Source organism: Notolepis coatsorum (assembly GCF_963971535.1).
Source record: "Notolepis coatsorum genome assembly, chromosome: 2".
Lineage (NCBI taxonomy): Eukaryota > Metazoa > Chordata > Actinopteri > Aulopiformes > Paralepididae > Notolepis > Notolepis coatsorum.
Genome location: NC_140166.1, coordinates 232,623,463 through 232,641,209, shown reverse-complemented (window position 1 = coordinate 232,641,209; position 17,747 = coordinate 232,623,463). Strand labels below are relative to the sequence as shown.

The 17,747-nt window shown below is 45.8% G+C and overlaps 1 protein-coding gene across 1 annotated transcript in view; it reads left to right on the top strand.

Moving 5' to 3' along the window:
* The first annotated feature begins 6,055 nt into the window (after positions 1 to 6,055).
* The window catches only part of LOC311223883 (melanoma inhibitory activity protein 2-like), an 85,183-nt gene continuing 73,491 nt past the window's right edge, over positions 6,056 to 17,747 (top strand). Inside the window, exon 1 of the mRNA XM_084308645.1 lies at positions 6,056 to 6,190. Coding sequence (XP_084164771.1) covers positions 6,107 to 6,190 — 84 coding nt within the window. The 5' untranslated portion in view covers positions 6,056 to 6,106. The remainder of the gene's footprint in view (positions 6,191 to 17,747) is intronic.

Genomic DNA, 17,747 nt, shown 5'->3' with positions numbered 1-17,747 from the left:
AAGTGAGTCATGACGACCACGTTTATCCAAGTATCCCGCCCCCTGCGCCAATACATCACTCGGTCGTCTCACGAGACAACGAGCAGTATTACACATGCCAGTACCAATGCCTGCTAGCGCAGGCCCTACCTGGGCGCGACATGGTTCGACTGCCAACCGTCGCGCGAAGTCCCTCGGTCCGCTGTCATTCGACGAGGAAAACACAGGACAGGACCGCCGCGCTGTTAGGACGTGCCGAGAAGGTTCCGGGGGCTGGCGAACTTCTGGCGAATTCCCAACATTGTGTAATTTCTCTTTCTGCTTCATAACAATCTCCAGTTCAGAAGTGCATCTGAGCTGCTTCCGCGTTGGAAACGAATGAGGAAGGGTGAGGCGTAACCACTTCCGGCGTAATATAGAGGACACATGGGAGTGGCGTGGTCACGTGCAAGTGGGTGCATTTATTTTGTTCCCTGGAGCACACTAGGTGCTGGAGATAATGGGTTATCTCAGAAGGCAGAGCGAGACGCAAGGCCAGTTGATAACAATAGCTTTCAGGCGATCGGATCTCCGACAGATGGCTGTGTGCTGATTCCATTTGTGCATCTGGCTGCATGAACTCCTCCCCCTCAGAGATAGAGACTCTAGAGAGAGCCCCAGTTCAAAAGGTAGGTGATACTGCCACCTGGCGGGATCCGATCGTCATTGCAATTTAAATGTAGGCAGCGGTGCCAGGGAGACGAGTGTTTAGAATGGGGATCAAAGGAAAAAAGATCAAAGGATCTAAAGCCGAGAAATCTCGGGTATGGCGCTCAGACAGTGGTTAGTATCAAGTGCAGAACCTTCCCTTAACTCATTCAGCGCCAATCACGGAAAAAGTCGGGTTAACTCGCCATGCGTTGAGCGCCAATCACGAGAAATCTCGGGGTTTAATCATTATTTATTTTATTAGCTATACCCATTCATTTTTCATCCATCCAGCCTGATGTTATCATTGGGAATGGGTCTGAGCTCGCAAAGGGCAAATACCGCCGCCTACGCCTTCCAGCCGGTATTGCACATCATTGAACCCCCCCCATGGGCTGTGCAGTGATCTAAGAAGTCCAGTCCAGGTTATCCTACTCCGGCATGACTAACATTATAACACAGAGTTTGGGGAGACTCAGAGCAGCGTGGATTATGCCTTTTTGTTAAGGATTGTGTTGGCAGAGGACCCAAACGCAAACAGAGACGAGGAGAGGTAGATGTAGATTGTCGAATTCTGAGCACTGCTCCTTTAATTCGAGTAACTGGTAATGCAAAGAAAAGAGAGAGCAAGTCTCTTACAAAATACAAAACAAAACCCACGTCAATAGACGGCGCTGCAAAAATACTCGCAGTAGAGACACTTGAATTAAAGAAGGCAAAAACAACAATAGCGACACTAAACTGAGAAAACTAGAAAACAAACTAAAACAAAAACACAGCTAAGCTGGAAAAGGAACATAGTGAAAAACTTTACCAGGCGAGTGAACGGATACATAGGGAGCGTCACGATAAACAAGAACACGGCAGTAACAGACCATCGCGGAGAAACAAACACCTAGAGCAAGGCAGGAAACTAAATGACGCCACACCGAATACAAGGGACACACCGGCATATATGCAGAGGCTGATTAATAACGAGTGACAGCTGGGGTGGAAGGTAGAACTAACACAATACCTGACTAGGCCGAAATACAAATACCCACATGAACAACACTAGACTAGAGGGGTTCCCAAACTTTTCAGGCCGCGACCCCCAAATAACGGTGTCAGAGAGCCGCGACCCCCACTATTATAGGAGGCACAAATAAATTTATAATTTTTTTTTAATTACATTTTTTTTAATAAATGGAAATGTATGGTTGAAACATGCAAACGTTCAAACGCACACACACTAATAAGCATTGGAGGCTTTTAACCAGGGCCGGACTGGGGAGATCATTCAGGCCAGGAAATATAGTGCAGAATATAGCCCCAGTCAGGCCACTTTTAAGCAGGGGGTCTGGGGGTCCCCCACCAGGAACATTTTTGTTACAAAGACTTCATTTCCTGCATTCTGGTGCAGGAATCTTTTCAGTTGCCTGACTGCATTCAAATATATATATATATATATTAGTGCTGTCAAACGATTAAAATATTTAACTCGATTAATCGCATGATTGTCCATAGTTAACTTGCGATTAATCGCAAATTAATCGCATTTTTTTTTTTTTTTTTTTTTTTTACCTTAAACAGATCTTTTTCAAGTTCCAAGTTTTAATACTCTTATCAACATGCGAGTCAACAAATGCTTGCTTTGTGCAGCCATTTAACACAAAAGGATGACCCTCATGCATTGCAAATTTGCATCAAATTCAAAACAGAGTGATGCACAAAATAACTTAAAAGAAAAGAATAATTTAAAACAATGAATAAAGTGTGCATGAAATAATAGGGGAAAGAAAACGTTAGGAACTTGTTACATTCACACACACAAGGGCTGATTAATCACACACCCCCCTCTCTCCCTCACACACACTCTCCCAACTCTTTTTCTCTTTTGCCCCTTCCTCATCTCTCTCACATTTACATTTACATTTAGTCATTTAGCTGACGCTTTTATCCAAAGCGACTTACATGTTCTGTACGACAAGCACCCCCCTCACCCCCCTCTCTCTCTATATCTCACACACACACACACACACACACACACACACACACACACACACACACACACACACACACACACACACACACACACACACACACACACACACACACACACACACACACACACACACACACACACACACACACACACACACTTCAGAAACAAACATAGTATCAATGAGAGCATCAATAATACACCTGAGTGAAGTCTAAAAAAAAAAAAAAAAAAAAAAAATTATTTTAGTTAATCTTGAGTTAAAAAAATTAGTGGCATTAATAGAATCGGGAGTTAACGCGATATTAACGCGATATATTTGACAGCCTTAATATATATATATATATATATATATATATATATATATTTTTTTTTTTGGGATTTTCTATTTTTATTTTAATTTTTTTTATCATCTGGAATAGCAATCAGGAATTGGATTAATCTTTTTGCATTACATCAGAGACAAGGTAAGGACACTATATATGCATTGATCTGATACACTGACAATCAACAGTGTTATTAGGTCCATAGCTATAATATAAGATATATTTTAAGCACTCGCAAGTTCCGCAGTCTCCCCATTGACTCACAGCGATGGCGTTCTACCCAGAAGTTAAACAGCGACCCCTGGCACTGAATGAGTAAAAGTGATGTTTGAAACCCTAGCTCTTTTTAATGATGCAGGGAACTGAAACCTACTCCATAGTCACACAAAGTCCATTCTCGTTGGAATAAGAACTTTTGGTTGTTGGATCTCTCCGAGCCTCTCTGTGAAACGTCAGAATGGAATCTCTCTGCACTGCTGCTACACTGGTCAATAAAACTCACTCTCAGCAGACTGTGAGCCAGTGTGTCCAATGTTTAGATACGTTTTGGAGCTATGGGTCAGAACCAAAAATATTTCATAGGCCTATGTCTGGTGGGTTCGCGTCTATTCGTATGCTAACGGAGTTGTGTTTCCGCGGTCGGTTTGCGCGATCTGATTGGCCACTGACGTTTATCTCAGCACCAATCGCGTTACTTCTAACAATCGCGCCAGAAGGGCTGTTACCCTAACCTTAACCCTAACCTTAACCAACTAACCCTAACCCTAACCTTAACCCTAACCTTAACCAACTAACCCTAACCCTAACCTTAACCCTAACCTTAACCAACTAACCCTAACCTTAACCCTAACCTTAACCAACTAACCCTAACCCTAACCTTAACGCTAACCTTAACCAAATCGCGCAACCGAACGCGAAAGTGCATCAGATTGCGCAAACCGACCGCGGAAACACAACTCCGTTAGAAAAAGATATCAGGCCGTGGGTCCCCTACATTGCAAGACTATACTAGTAGGGTAGGCGTTAATGAGGCTCCCATGTGATAAATAGAACAGTTGTGAGTTGGGGTATAAAAACAAAAGGAAGAATTAACGTAATCAAACGTCCTTGTTTCTCTGTGTCTACAAACACAGGGATGACGAGACAGGTTCTGACCTTTGACCCCATCACTCATCTCCAGGCTGCCAAGGAGGTGCTGCGATGGCTCACCATACAGGTAGGAGTTAGGGTGTGTTCAGGCATGTGTGGGTTTCTGGTCAAATGGTAAATTAGGAGTTCACCAAATGACTACAAGTGGTCCACTGGAGCTACTCCAGGTAACAATACCCTGTTTTATATATTTTTTTAAATATATTCTATACCAATTTTAAATATTCTTTATAAATATATTAAAAATATATTAAATGTGAAAAATAAATATATGAAAAATACAATGCTCAGTTTTATATTTTGTATATATTCTATACCAATTTTATATATTTTTTTATTTGATATATTATGTGTAAAATATATTAAAAATACAATAGCCAGTTTTATATTTTTTATATATTCTACACCAATGTTATATTTTATATATAATTATATAAAAAAATATAACGTATTCTTTTTATATATTCTATACCAGTACTGGTATATATATACCTTACATAGATAAAAAAAAATAATAATAAAAACTCTTTGCATGGGGCTCTTTGGACCCCTTGGCTCAGGGAACAGCTGTGCTGGGCGTTAGTATAGCTTGTCCTTTAAGACTACGAGTCGTACCTCTCAGCTGTCACTCAGGCGGGGCGCTGCTCCTCAAGACGTCACACACATTCCTCAGAGCCTGACTGACTGCGACCACTCTTTAAGTCTCGTCATAAACATGTGAGAGAAAGCTACGGCTTTCAAATGGATTCAAATGAAGACGGGTTGGTGAGTCTGTGGCTACTGAGTCTATATTACTACCAGTACCTACACTATGCTAATATGTCTTTACTGCACTATGCACTCAAGACTGTAGCACCCAAGTTTCAACACTGTTTGACAAACATTGTTACTTCCCTTCCTGCTGACCTGTTGTACTGTAGAACTTGTACGTCGCTTTTGGGTAAAAGCGTCAGCTAAAATGACAAAATGTAAATGTTAACGAGTAGCATTTTCAACATACTACATATATATATATATATATATACAGAAAACCTTGTAACTCCATATATTTCTTTTCTTTTATAAATCAACTCAGTAGATCATCCTCCATAATGTGTGTGTGGTTTTACAAAGTTTAAACAATGGGAAAGTATTAAGCCGATTATCTGTCTAAAACTCGTAACTCTATTCGCCCTCAAATCTGTGTTCGTTTTTTTCATCTCCTAAAAAGTTGGGTTTTTGGAGTTAGAAGGTTTTCTTCCTCCAGCGACGATATGGTATATACAGCATTATTATTGTACATGCTCTCATACAGAGTTATGGGTTATATGCAGGTGTATATAGAAGGGTTATATGCATGTATATTCAGACATAATTGCTGCTGTTGTTGATATATACATTAATAATGTAAGGCCTGATGATGAAAGAGTGCATCATCTCTCATTTCTATTTCTCCTGGGAATGGATCCACCTGTTTTGCTTCGGTGTCACTTTAAATGCGCTCCGACGTGCCAGTGTGGCGTTCTGCAATAAGGGTGACGCTGCGGGCTAAACCATTTCAACCGCTGGGGGGGGGGCGCCGCGCGCGGGTAATATAGCTAGTGGAGTTTTCCCTTACGCATTTCACTTTATGTGTGAAAACGATTATGTTAAAAATAGTTTCCAGGTGAAATAATGAATCCACCAGGTGTGTCTTTTAATTTCAGTGAGTTTGTGGACAGACTCCAGTCTCGTTGTCCCCTCCATCATGTGAACGTTGTCATATAATGACGTGGCCCTTCTCGCGAGAGTCCTCCCTCCCCCCTTGTCATAATGACGTGACCTTCTCGCGAGAGTCCCTCCGCCTCTTGTCATAATGACGTATCCTTCTCGCGAGAGTTCCCCCCCCCCCCGTGTTGTTGTGGAGACAGAGCAGCAGCTAGCAGCTTCCGGGTGATGACAGCTAGCTAGCTCGGCTAGCTCTCCTAATGAGAAATATAGAATCTATATGAAATAATACTTGAAGATGACGGAGCAGAGTGACAGAGCTGCAGACTTCCAGGCCACGGCGGAGAAATACTACCTTACTGCCGTGGAGAGAGTCCGAGATGTGGGTTATTATTATTATAATTATTATTATTATTATTATTATTGTTATTGTTATGTGGCAGTTAGCTCCTTTAGCTAGCCGGGCTAACGGTTTGATTGATTGATTGATTGATTGATTGATTGATTGATTGAACATTGTATTAACAGATTGCAGAATGGGTACAGTACAGTACAGTACAGCTCAATACACACAATTGTTAAGGGGATGCAGACCAGAGAAAGACCTTCTTCTTGTTTACATCAGGGTCCCCCATTTTCAATTCATAATAACATACATGACATACAGATACTGTAGACAGTACTGCTACATCTATACATTTATGACATACCAGATCTACAAATACAGTACTGTTTGTGATACAAAAAGAGTCTAGAAAAGAGACATTTGAGGGGGAAGACTGTGGTCAAGTTAGTTCTGCCTGTCAGTCGTTTCTCATCTGAACAAATAAAAGAAAGACAGACACACAGTAGATGTCAATCAATCAATCAATCAGTCAATCAGTCAATCAATCAATACATTTCAATGCTTGTATGTTTGCGGAGTAACGTCAGCAGGTGAATGTTGTTGTCTTTGCGCTCAGTCATCTCATCTGTCTGTCTATTCTTATGTAAACACGACATCAAACAAGAAACAGACACATGGACAACTGTTACAAATAGACAATAATAGATGGATACTAGTAGATGGATACTATTATATTACTATACTGTAGATGGATACTAGTAGTAGGTTACTATATATGGATACTAGTAGATTACTTTTGATTGATTGATTGAACATTTTATTAACACTTTGATCGCCATGGGTTAAATTCATAATTTACCATCCCTAGCCAGCTCTATTTGTCTATGGAGAAGTTCCCCTTCTTTGCAGGGCTATAACTTTTTAAATTCTATTGCTAGATTGCCATTATTATGGCCCATTCAATGTCCTATATCCATTGTTCAGGGTGTAGCAACGATATACTTTTTCATTCACATATTCATACTAAAATATGGTCTAAAGTATAAGTATGTTTTTATCGTTTTCTGCAGCTTTCTCCAGAACTTGATTTATAGCTCCAAATGCATTATATTGATGATGAAATACAGTTTGATAGCAATCAGCGCGAGATAAAAAATGTCAACTGGGGGGAGCTCCAGTAGCTCACCACGTACCGCGAGTGCCATTTCGGCGCCGGGGACAACCGTGCTCGTCACGGATCTGGGGTTTAGCGAGTTCGAATCCCGGACTGCAGCCGTGCCTTTCCCAGAGTGTCTTCCCCCCCACCTGAACCCTTTCAGCCTGTTTCTGTCGGTCATCCTTGACCAGAATAAATGCGATAAACGTATAAAAGAGCCAGGGGAATGGCCAAAGTTTAAAAAAAAAAAGAAAAAATTCAACTGGACGTGGTTCTAGAAGTTACTACGTATCATCTGATATTGACCGGATGGGCGAGGGGGCGTTTATAATTCCGTGGGCAACATTATACCATTCATCTAGTGTGGGTCATATGGTCATCAGAGCAGTTTATATGGAATACGTTAGAAAATAACTAGGGATGCACGATATTGATTTTTTGACACCGATACCGATAACTTTATTCTCCTCAAGCCGATACCGATACCGATAACCGATATTTATTGTATTATAATATTTTTTTTAAAGGGGAACTATCTTATAAATGGCCTTTTTGAGTGTTTAGCATTGTTTCCTAGCTATGTGAACTTATATTAATATGATATGTCTCGAAATTCTCATATTGGCGCATTCTTCCAATTCTCCTCTCACAATATTCACCCTCACTGAACTGAGTCATCTGAAAATGTGATGATTTGTGATGTCAGAGAGACACCGCTGCATGATAATGTTCAGGCGCCGGCGCCGCGGCGCAGTGGTTTAGGTGGCCAGGCTCAAAACGGCTCGAGATCTTGAGGTAGAAAAATGCTGTTTTTGAGGACTTGATTAGAAATACAAAACAATGAATAAAAAAAATATATATATTACAGAGGTGTTCCATAGACTCACAGGAATTGTGTAAAAGTGCCCAAATAGTGAAAGAAATAGTAAAATAGTTCCCCTTTAACTATATATATATATATATATATTTTTTATCAAATATATATATATTTTTTTTTAGTATTTATAAGCTCCGACGTCATCAGTACTGCTATTGGTACTCGAGAAATTATGGAGTTTTTTTTTGAGGAATTTAAATGTCGCAAACTAATCTTGTTGGCAGTTGTCTGCGCGGGGAGCTCTGTTCTCTCTGCCTGCTGTGCTCTCTCCCCCTCCCACACACACACACACAGACACTGGTGCTGCGCTGCCGAGTAGGCTACAGACAGCTCTGCTCTCATAATGGCGGACAGAACGAAATGTTCAAAAGTCTGGGTCTATTTTACTAAAGTTGATGCTGACAACGCTCGTTGCCACAAGTGCAACAAGACATTTGCCAGTAATGTATAAGCGCTGGTACTTGTCAATGTGGCTGGCGGGGAGATAACGTTAGCTCCGAGTAGAGTAATGGCTGACAATCCGGAGGTAAATAAACGAACGAGAGCTTCTGATTGGTGGTAAGAAGAAGAGGTGGGTGCAAGCCGTGGGACGTAATTGGCAGATCGACTGTCTGTCTCCGAATGTAACGTGACTACGTCACAGCCAAGAAAGGGAGCGCTGGATTTGTGAAAAACTCCCTGTTCCTAAACCACACGCTATCAGTTTTACCACAGTACTGGCAAAACGGGAGGAGGCTATAATAAAAACAAGCGCCCTTCATCCAAATCCACCCACACCGGATTTCTTTTAACCAAAAAATGTATTATATGTTATCGGAGCTATCAATAACGTTATCGAGTTTATCGGGATGACGTCATAATTGCTGATATCGGCCCGATAAATTATCGTGCATCCCTAAAAATAACGCTGGATCTTACCGTATGTTCCTCGCGCCGTTGGACGATCAGCGTGGAGTAGACCGTTTTCGATTATGGGATGTTGATCCTGATGAACCATTTCCAGGTTGTATAATACTATATACGTCCAAATAACGTTGTTTATTGAGTTAGGGCGAGCGATTGATCATCCAGTGTGTTGAGATGGAGTCCGGCTACCGATCGCGAGTGCCCGGACGACATATGGATGAGCACTTCCTGTTTGGCGCGCCCCTCCCTCTTGGCCGATCTACCGATCGGCCACCAGATGGCGCTCTCGAACCGTTAGACAGTTGAGTGGAGCTCACCAGTACATCTCATGGCTCCGGAGGAGAAATATGATTTCGATCACAGATTTTTGAATTATTGATATCAAAGACGAGTTACGGCGTCTTCGGCAGAATGAGCATGGCTAGGAATGACGTCTAAACACGTCATCGGCGATTAAAGTGTTAACATATTGCAGAATGGGTACTAAATGGGCTAAATAACGATAGGTTATGTAGATAACCTAGTTATATTAGTATAGGCTAAGCGTCCCGCTCTGAGCCTTACGAGATACTCATATCTCCTGTGATACCTAATGTATCTCCCACGAACAAAAACACATGCACCCCACCTGTATGGGGCCCCGCCCCTTATGGTGGCCACCGCCCATATAACCATGACCCTGGTCATGAAACACCCTTCCTCGCCAAAACCCGTCCCAGGAAAAGATCCCTCAAGAGGGAACTCAGGGCGCGCAGAGCGGGACGCTTAGCCTATACTAATATAACTAGGTTATCTACATAACCTATCGTTATATATCGTATAGCATCGCGTCCCGCTCTGAGCCTTACGAGATAATGGGGAAGAGCGGGCGCGAGACCCGACAGATGTACCCCCTGAGGACCCGTAAGCCCACATCAAGGGGTGCGGGGAGCCCTGTCACCCCATCCTTCCTAACGAAGGGGGGGCGCAGTCAACTCCACCTGAATGCGAATAAGAGGGAGCCAGAACCCCTTGAACACACCGTACAGGCGGAACCACGTGTGACTCAACACACTGCGGCCCATACCCATACACTCCTGCTACCCGACCAAAGGACGGGAAGCAGGAAAGGCCACAGACCCCAGAACCGCCTGGGAGACAGAACCCCCGGTCATGTCCATGAGGAAAAACCTTACAAAGGAGCCCGGGGAGGACCATGAAGCTGCAGCACAGATGGCCTCCACCGAGGCCCCACCCAGGAGAGCGGCAGAGGCAGCCACCCCACGAGTGGAGTGCGCCCTGACGCCCCCAGGGGGATCCTGCCCAGCCAGCGTGTAGCAGAGGGTAACACCCTCGCACAACCAATGGGACAGGCGCTGCTCCGACAGTGCCTTACCAGCACGAGCCCCACCGTAACAGACAAAAAGCTGGTCGGTAACCCTGAAATCCTGAGTACGGCTGAGGTAAATCCCCAAGCACGGACTGGACATGACAGGTGAAGGCCCGCATCTAACTCACCAGTGTGAGGAGGAGGACGAAACGCCTGAACCACAATATCCCGGGAGCGGAAGGAACTCCGGATATTCTCAGGCACGAAAGCAGGATTAGGTCGCAGAGTGACACCGCAATCGGTCCGAAAAGACAGGCACTCTGGATGTACCGAGAGAGCACAGAGCTCACCTACGCGTTTAGCGGAAGTGACAGCCAGAAGGAACGCGGTCCTGAAGGACAGCTGTCCCAACGGCGCCCGCTCGAGCGGCTCAAACGGGGCCAAGGACAACCGACCGAGGACCAATTGAAGATCCCAAGTCGGAGCCAAGGAGCGTTGCACCGGCTTAACGCGTCGAGCGCCAAGCAGGAAACGCTTCACAAGAGGGTGGCTGAACAAGACATCCCCTCAAACCCCTCATGATAGGAGGATATAGCTGCTGCATATACCCTCACCGTCGAAGCCGACAGTCTAACAAGGAGAGACTGGAGGTAACTAAGGACAGCAACCAGGGGGCAGGAGACTGAGTCCAGGCCCCCCGCCTTACACCACACTTGGAACATACGTCATCTGCCCGCGTAAGCGCGACAGTGGAGGGAGCATGTGCAGTCCAGATGGCAACACCATCAGGATCAAGAACCTGCGCCCCTCAACGTACCCGTCCCAACAACTGACCTAACAGATGTATGGGGAAGAATCCCTGGCGGCACGGCATCGGTCCCAGACCTGCCTGGCCATGTCCAGACGCAATCCTCACCCGTCAGGATGAGGGCCGCCCCGCGACAGTACACCTGCACCCACATTCTCCCTGCCGGGGATGTGGGGAGCCCTTAGGCCGCGCAGATGGAGGACGCCCATAGCCAGCCGCCCGCCGCCTGGTGCAGACAGGGGGAGCGTACTCCTCCCTGTCTGTCGATACACGACACTGACGTCGTATCGTCCGTCCTGATCAACACCATTTGTGGACCAGAAGGACCGCTTTCAACACCAACACATTGAACATAGCGCAGACCGGGCAGCATGGTTTGCCAGCTGCCCCCTACTGCGTTGGCCCGACGCATCACCAGCGAGGGAGGCGTCGGTGAAAACGCGACGTGAGACAGCGCCGTAACCGTCCTAGGACGGAACCTCCCGAGCGTGTTGACAACACGCTCCGAGATGGATGCCCATAGCCCTCCAACCGTTGACTGGGAAGAGGAATACTCTACATCCAGTGTACAGCAACCCCAGGCTGGTAGAGACCTGCCTGGTACGAGACCTGACGATCCACCTTGACCGCGAAGGACCAGAACGTCATCAGGGCAGAACACTCCGTAACCCCGGATGACGCAGAGGCCCCAGTGCGGCCTCCACGCACTTGGTGAAGATGCAGGGAGCCAGAGAAAACCGAACGGCAGCCTCTGGTACTCATACGCTAACCCTGCAAAGGAAGCGTAGGTAAGCCCTAGGATGGAAGATCGGGGATGCGCATACGCATCCTACAGGTCTATGGAGGAGAACCAGACCCCCACCTGACAGTGTTCAACAGGTAGGAGACGATCCAAAAAATGCTGAACCTTCCCATGGGACAGGTCCAGCCTGGGTCTTACACCCCTCCCTCCCGACTTCTCGGGCAGAGAACACCGGGAGGAGAACGCCACGACGATGGCTTGCTTCGTCCACAGAGATTGGATCTCGTCGACCAGAGCTGTCCCTGCTGGAGACCCCGACAACAGGGTCTGTACCAAACCTGAAAACGGGTGGGGTTGTGTAAACACAAGTCCCCGCCTCACCATTCTCTCCATCTACCTCGACATATGGTACTGCCGTAGTCATATGTGACGACACTCCCAACGCACCCGCCGTCACGTGGCGCAGGTCCGCCAGGAACTGTAGATAGTTGGCCCGGTCCCCCCCGCTGTGCGAAGACAACCCTGGAATCGTGCGAGGAGCGCGTTCCGTGTCGGAACACCTGACCCTGACACCACCCACGAGGCAATCGCACCCAAGGGGGAACCCCGACAGAAAAAGGGCCTGTCTGATACGGGGGGCTTCCGATCAAAAAAGCCCCCCCACTGAACACCCCTCCAGAACATGCTGAAGGAGTCGTTCTGCAGCCGGACATGCAAGGTGTAAGGCCCCCATGGGTTCCTACACACCGTAGCCCTGCAGTGATATCACTACCACCCCAAACCATGTGAGCTGCGACCACTTGCCAATATTCCAGGAGTGGGAGCACCAACATGATACCTGGCCTGGCGAAGGCGAGGCCGGGGAAGCCCGCACTGTGTGCCTCAAAAGGTTTCGAGCCCCCCTGCTGACAACACTTAAGTTGACAGACGTAACACCAGGCTCAACCAACACAGTTCAAGGTGTGGGAGCCGCTTGACAGCACAACATTCTCACGGACAGACCCAGGCTCAGCCATCAACTGGGTGTCAGCCCCTGTCTCCATGAGAAGCGAAGAATGGGGCCGCATACGCTTCAATGAAGGTTCGCGGCCCGCAGCCAAAAGAGAACGCTCAGAGCCCCGCTTCTGGGGATACCAGAGAGAGGATTGAACGGGGAGCGGGCTGCTCGCGGCAAAATGACGACGGAGTGGTTTACCAACACCGAAATCACCCAAAATGGCCGATCCCTCGGCCGCCAAGACTGTCGGCCTCGCGATACCCTGTCGATTCTCCAACCAGGGCACCACTGGCGGGGGAAACATGGCCGCCTGTCGAGGGCCCCGTCATCGCCGCTGACGAGGCCGTGCTCTCTCTTCTTCTGGCTGCGCGGTGTGAGGCGGTGTAGGGCCTAGGACAATACCGCCCGCGCTCCAGCAGAAGACCAAAATCCCCTGCGGAGAGGGGAACCCTGAGCGGTTATAGCTTGCGGCTGGGTCAAAGCTAATAACGTCAACATCCTCGACGGAGTGGTTTACCAACACCGTGCGCGATGTGTCGACGTCGGCCGGCCCTCAAGGCCCCTCCACCAGACACCATTTCTGTAATAGAAAAAACACCAATTCGAACACAGTTCTAATCGTTGCCAATTCCATACCGTGGCGGTACAAGCCTTAACAGCCCACCAGCCACTCGCCAGGCCGACCCATGGTGTCGGCCGGGCGGGGCATTGTTTCAATATATCAAAAACAAAGGACTGACGTTAACATGGAGCACCAGTGGTGATTGCAAACAGCACCCTCCACTGTGGTGTGGACCATGAAAAGGTTAAATGAATAAAAGAGCTAAACCACAAAAACTGTAGAATGAGCAAACCCATACACACAAAGTTTAAGGGGAGACGGACCAGACCCGTCTTCATTCAAAATATTCACAACAGAACACCAGCCCTAGTTTAGCCCATTTACCAAAAAAGGTAAACAAAGCCCCCCCCCCGCACTACTCCCCCAGTATACCGATTGACCGTCAGTATGAATGGTTTGAGAGGAGAGAAAGCTGTAGCAAGACAGACCTTCTCATAGCAGAGTGACAAAATGAAACAATAGCCCCCTACACAGGGCCGCCCCAGGAGACGGGGGGCCTCGCGTCTAAAAACGCACAGGGCCTCACATTTCTCCCAAGCGGCCCTGCCCTTATACTACTGCAGCCTAACGCCAGGCAATGTGGAACCCAAGACAACAATTGCCTGTGCACAGACACGCAACATGTTTACCATGTCGGCTGGACCCATAGCCCCACTACCCGACGCCAACCCAGATGGGAACACCGTTCAACAAACCCCGCCGGAACACAAGGTAATACCTGGCTAGAACCTAGCCACGACCTACCCCGTTGTCAACCCATTTACCCGAAAAAGGTAAATAGAACTCAAAACCCCACAACAGCTACCGACTGACCTTCATTGATGAACCGGGCAAGAGGCGGGAGAGTGACAACATCTCACGGCGGAGACATTAAAACAGCATAGCAATTAGCAGTAGTGATAGCATGCGGCAGTAGCGATAGCATGTTAGCATAGCTTTAGATGTTTTAGCAGCACGCCCAAGACAGCTTGGAAACCGTTCCCTGCAGAGAACGTTCACCAAACCATCTTGCCCCTGGCGCCAACACACAACAAGGTTGTGTTAACAACACAAACCAGCATTACTAACACTAATACCCATGCCTGAAGACACAGGGCCTACCTGAGTACAAGCTGGCCCGACAGCCAGCCTTGTACAGCTGAACCTCGATGTGCAGTCATCAAACGAGGAACATCACAGGCCCGTCGTGTCGCCGAAAACATGCGTCGAAGATGCCAGGGGCCAGCAACCTCCGGTAAGCTTCCAACATTATTAATCTTCCTTAATCTTTTCATTCCGCTAGCTCGTATGGTGCACGCATCCAACACGCTGGGACGAAAATAGAGGAAGGGTGTTTCATGACCAGGGTCATGGTTATATGGGCGGTGGCCACCATAAGGGGCGGGGCCCCATACAGGTGGGGTGCATGTGTTTTTGTTCGTGGGAGATACATTAGGTATCACAGGAGATATGAGTATCTCGTAAGGCTCAGAGCGGGACGCGATGCTATACGATATATAACCAGTGTTTCAGTGGGTTCTTTAATAACCTGTGTTTCAGTGGGTTCTTTAATAACCCGTGTTTCAGTGGGTTCTTTAATAACCCGTGTTTCAGTGGGTTCTTTAATAACCCGTGTTTCAGTTGGTTCTTTAATAACCTGTGTTTCAGTTGGTTCTTTAATACCCTGTGTTTCAGTGGGTTCTTTAATAACCAGTGTTTCAGTGGGTTCTTTAATAACCTGTGTTTCAGTGGGTTCTTTAATACCCTGTGTTTCAGTGGGTTCTTTAATAACCAGTGTTTCAGTGGGTTCTTTAATAACCTGTGTTTCAGTGGGTTCTTTAATAACCCGTGTTTCAGTGGGTTCTTTAATAACCCGTGTTTCAGTGGGTTCTTTAATAACCCGTGTTTCAGTGGGTTCTTTAATAACCAGTGTTTCAGTGGGTTCTTTAATAACCCGTGTTTCAGTGGGTTCTTTAATAACCCGTGTTTCAGTGGGTTCTTTAATAACCTGTGTTTCAGTGGGTTCTTTAATAACCAGTGTTTCAGTGGGTTCTTTAATAACCTGTGTTTCAGTGGGTTCTTTAATAACCTGTGTTTCAGTGGGTTCTTTAATAACCTGTGTTTCAGTGGGTTCTTATTAATAACCCGTGTTTCAGTGGGTTCTTTAATAACCCGTGTTTCAGTGGGTTCTTTGATAACCAGTGTTTCAGTGGGTTCTTTAATAACCTGTGTTTCAGTGGGTTCTTTAATAACCCGTGTTTCAGTGGGTTCTCTTAAGCCCCTAGTCATATTTTCAGAAATGTCTCCTTAAAGTACATACCAAATGTTATATGGTATCTAGGGACTTCTATGAACCTCAGGGAATGTATTTGCAGTGTCGGAAATATTGTGTCTGTTACTATGCTTGAGTAAATTGTAATGAACCAAAGGAGAATATAAATTATTATTATTAGGGGTGCACCGATATGAAAATTGGCCACCGATACCGATTGTTCAACTAACACAATCGGCCGATACCGATACCCATACCGATACTTGTGGCAAAAAATAAGTATTTGTAATTCTTTTTAATGTTTTTTTTAATTTTTTTTTTTTTTTTTTTATGAAACTACTGTATATTTGTATGTGTGTTTGTATTTGTAGGCCTCTTTACTTACTTAAAAAAAGGAAACATCAAGAAATATGTTTAATTTATGGTATCACTATCTCCCAGTATCGTCTGGCGACCTGCAGAGACTATTTTCTCAACCAGAGCTTTCAACCAATGCAATGGAACCATTCTGGCGGCCTGCAGCGGGATACTATTCTCTCAACCAGAGCTTTCAACCAATGCAATGGAACCATTTTGATTGACAGTCGATTCGGCCAATTACGCCACACCACTAGCACCCACCTCCTGCTGTTCTTACCACCAATCGGCAAGCGTTTATTCATTTTCTACTTCTGGGGCATGCCGCCATTGATCTGCTTGCGAGAATGCGAGTCAAACTCAGAACCACAACAAGCTAATACGTTAGCTGCCCGGCCCGCCGACCAGCGCGCTCCACAGGATGGCCAAACGAGACACAATGATTTTACTGCAACAAATGTTATAATAAAACAAAGCCTTTCTATACATTTGTCTGGTTGAAAACTTTATTAACAGATTGCAGAATGGGTAGTTGGGTACGGAATGGAACCAAGCTATGAACGGCTTGCTTGCTATTTTCGGGTAAATACTATGCTGATGTAATTGAACGTGTAACTAACTATATAACGTTAATGCCACAAAACGAATGTTTGTGTCATTTTAACAGCAGATACTTTCTTAAATGCCATCCTCCCGACAGAGCGGTGTTGATGGGGAGCTCTGATGGGTTCGCTTGGTTGTGTTATTAGCATTGAACAGCTAACCGAAAGCTAGCGTTAACTAATGTTAAAGGTTTAGCCATAACGTTACGTTGGCTAAAGTTGGGGCTATTCATAATCCAGCAATAATGGCTGCAGACCTGCAAGCAAAGTACAGCAAGTTGGCAAAGGAGTATTCCAACGTAAATCACATTTTCACCAGTTAGTCTTCTGCCTCCCGGTAGCTCATGCTGCAACGGAATGGAACTGAGCTATGAACGGACTCGGAGTAATGCCTTGCTGCTATGGGTAATAATAATATGCTGATGTTATTGTCCGTGTAACACTAACTATATAACGTTAATGCCACAAAACGAATGCCTTGTTAAGCATAAGTAGTAACTGATGCAGTAGCTTGTGTGTGGGGGACTGCAGGCGTTGTGCAGGTAGGTCGCGAGTGAACTTTTTTTTTTTTGCCTTTTGACGCTACACAAATTGATGGTTATTTATCGGCGACTGCTATCGGCACATTTGAGCTTATCGGCCGATAGGCCGATAGCAGTCAACAAGGCACTTATCGGCCGATACCGATACCCGACCGATATATCGGTGCACCCCTAATTATTATCTTTTTTCTTTTTTGCCATCTTTTGACAGTGAATAACACCATGCTAACATTGACCAGACGTGAAACATTTACAGGGGGTTTTGTAGATACAGTACTGAATTCTGCCATCCGGACACATACAATTTGAAATTTGAATATAGAATATCAGGCCTATAAATTACCTTATTATGGCCAAGTCATATATCTATGGATCGGGCCAAATCTCCTCTTTCCAATTTCCAATCCTGAGTTCAATCTGGATT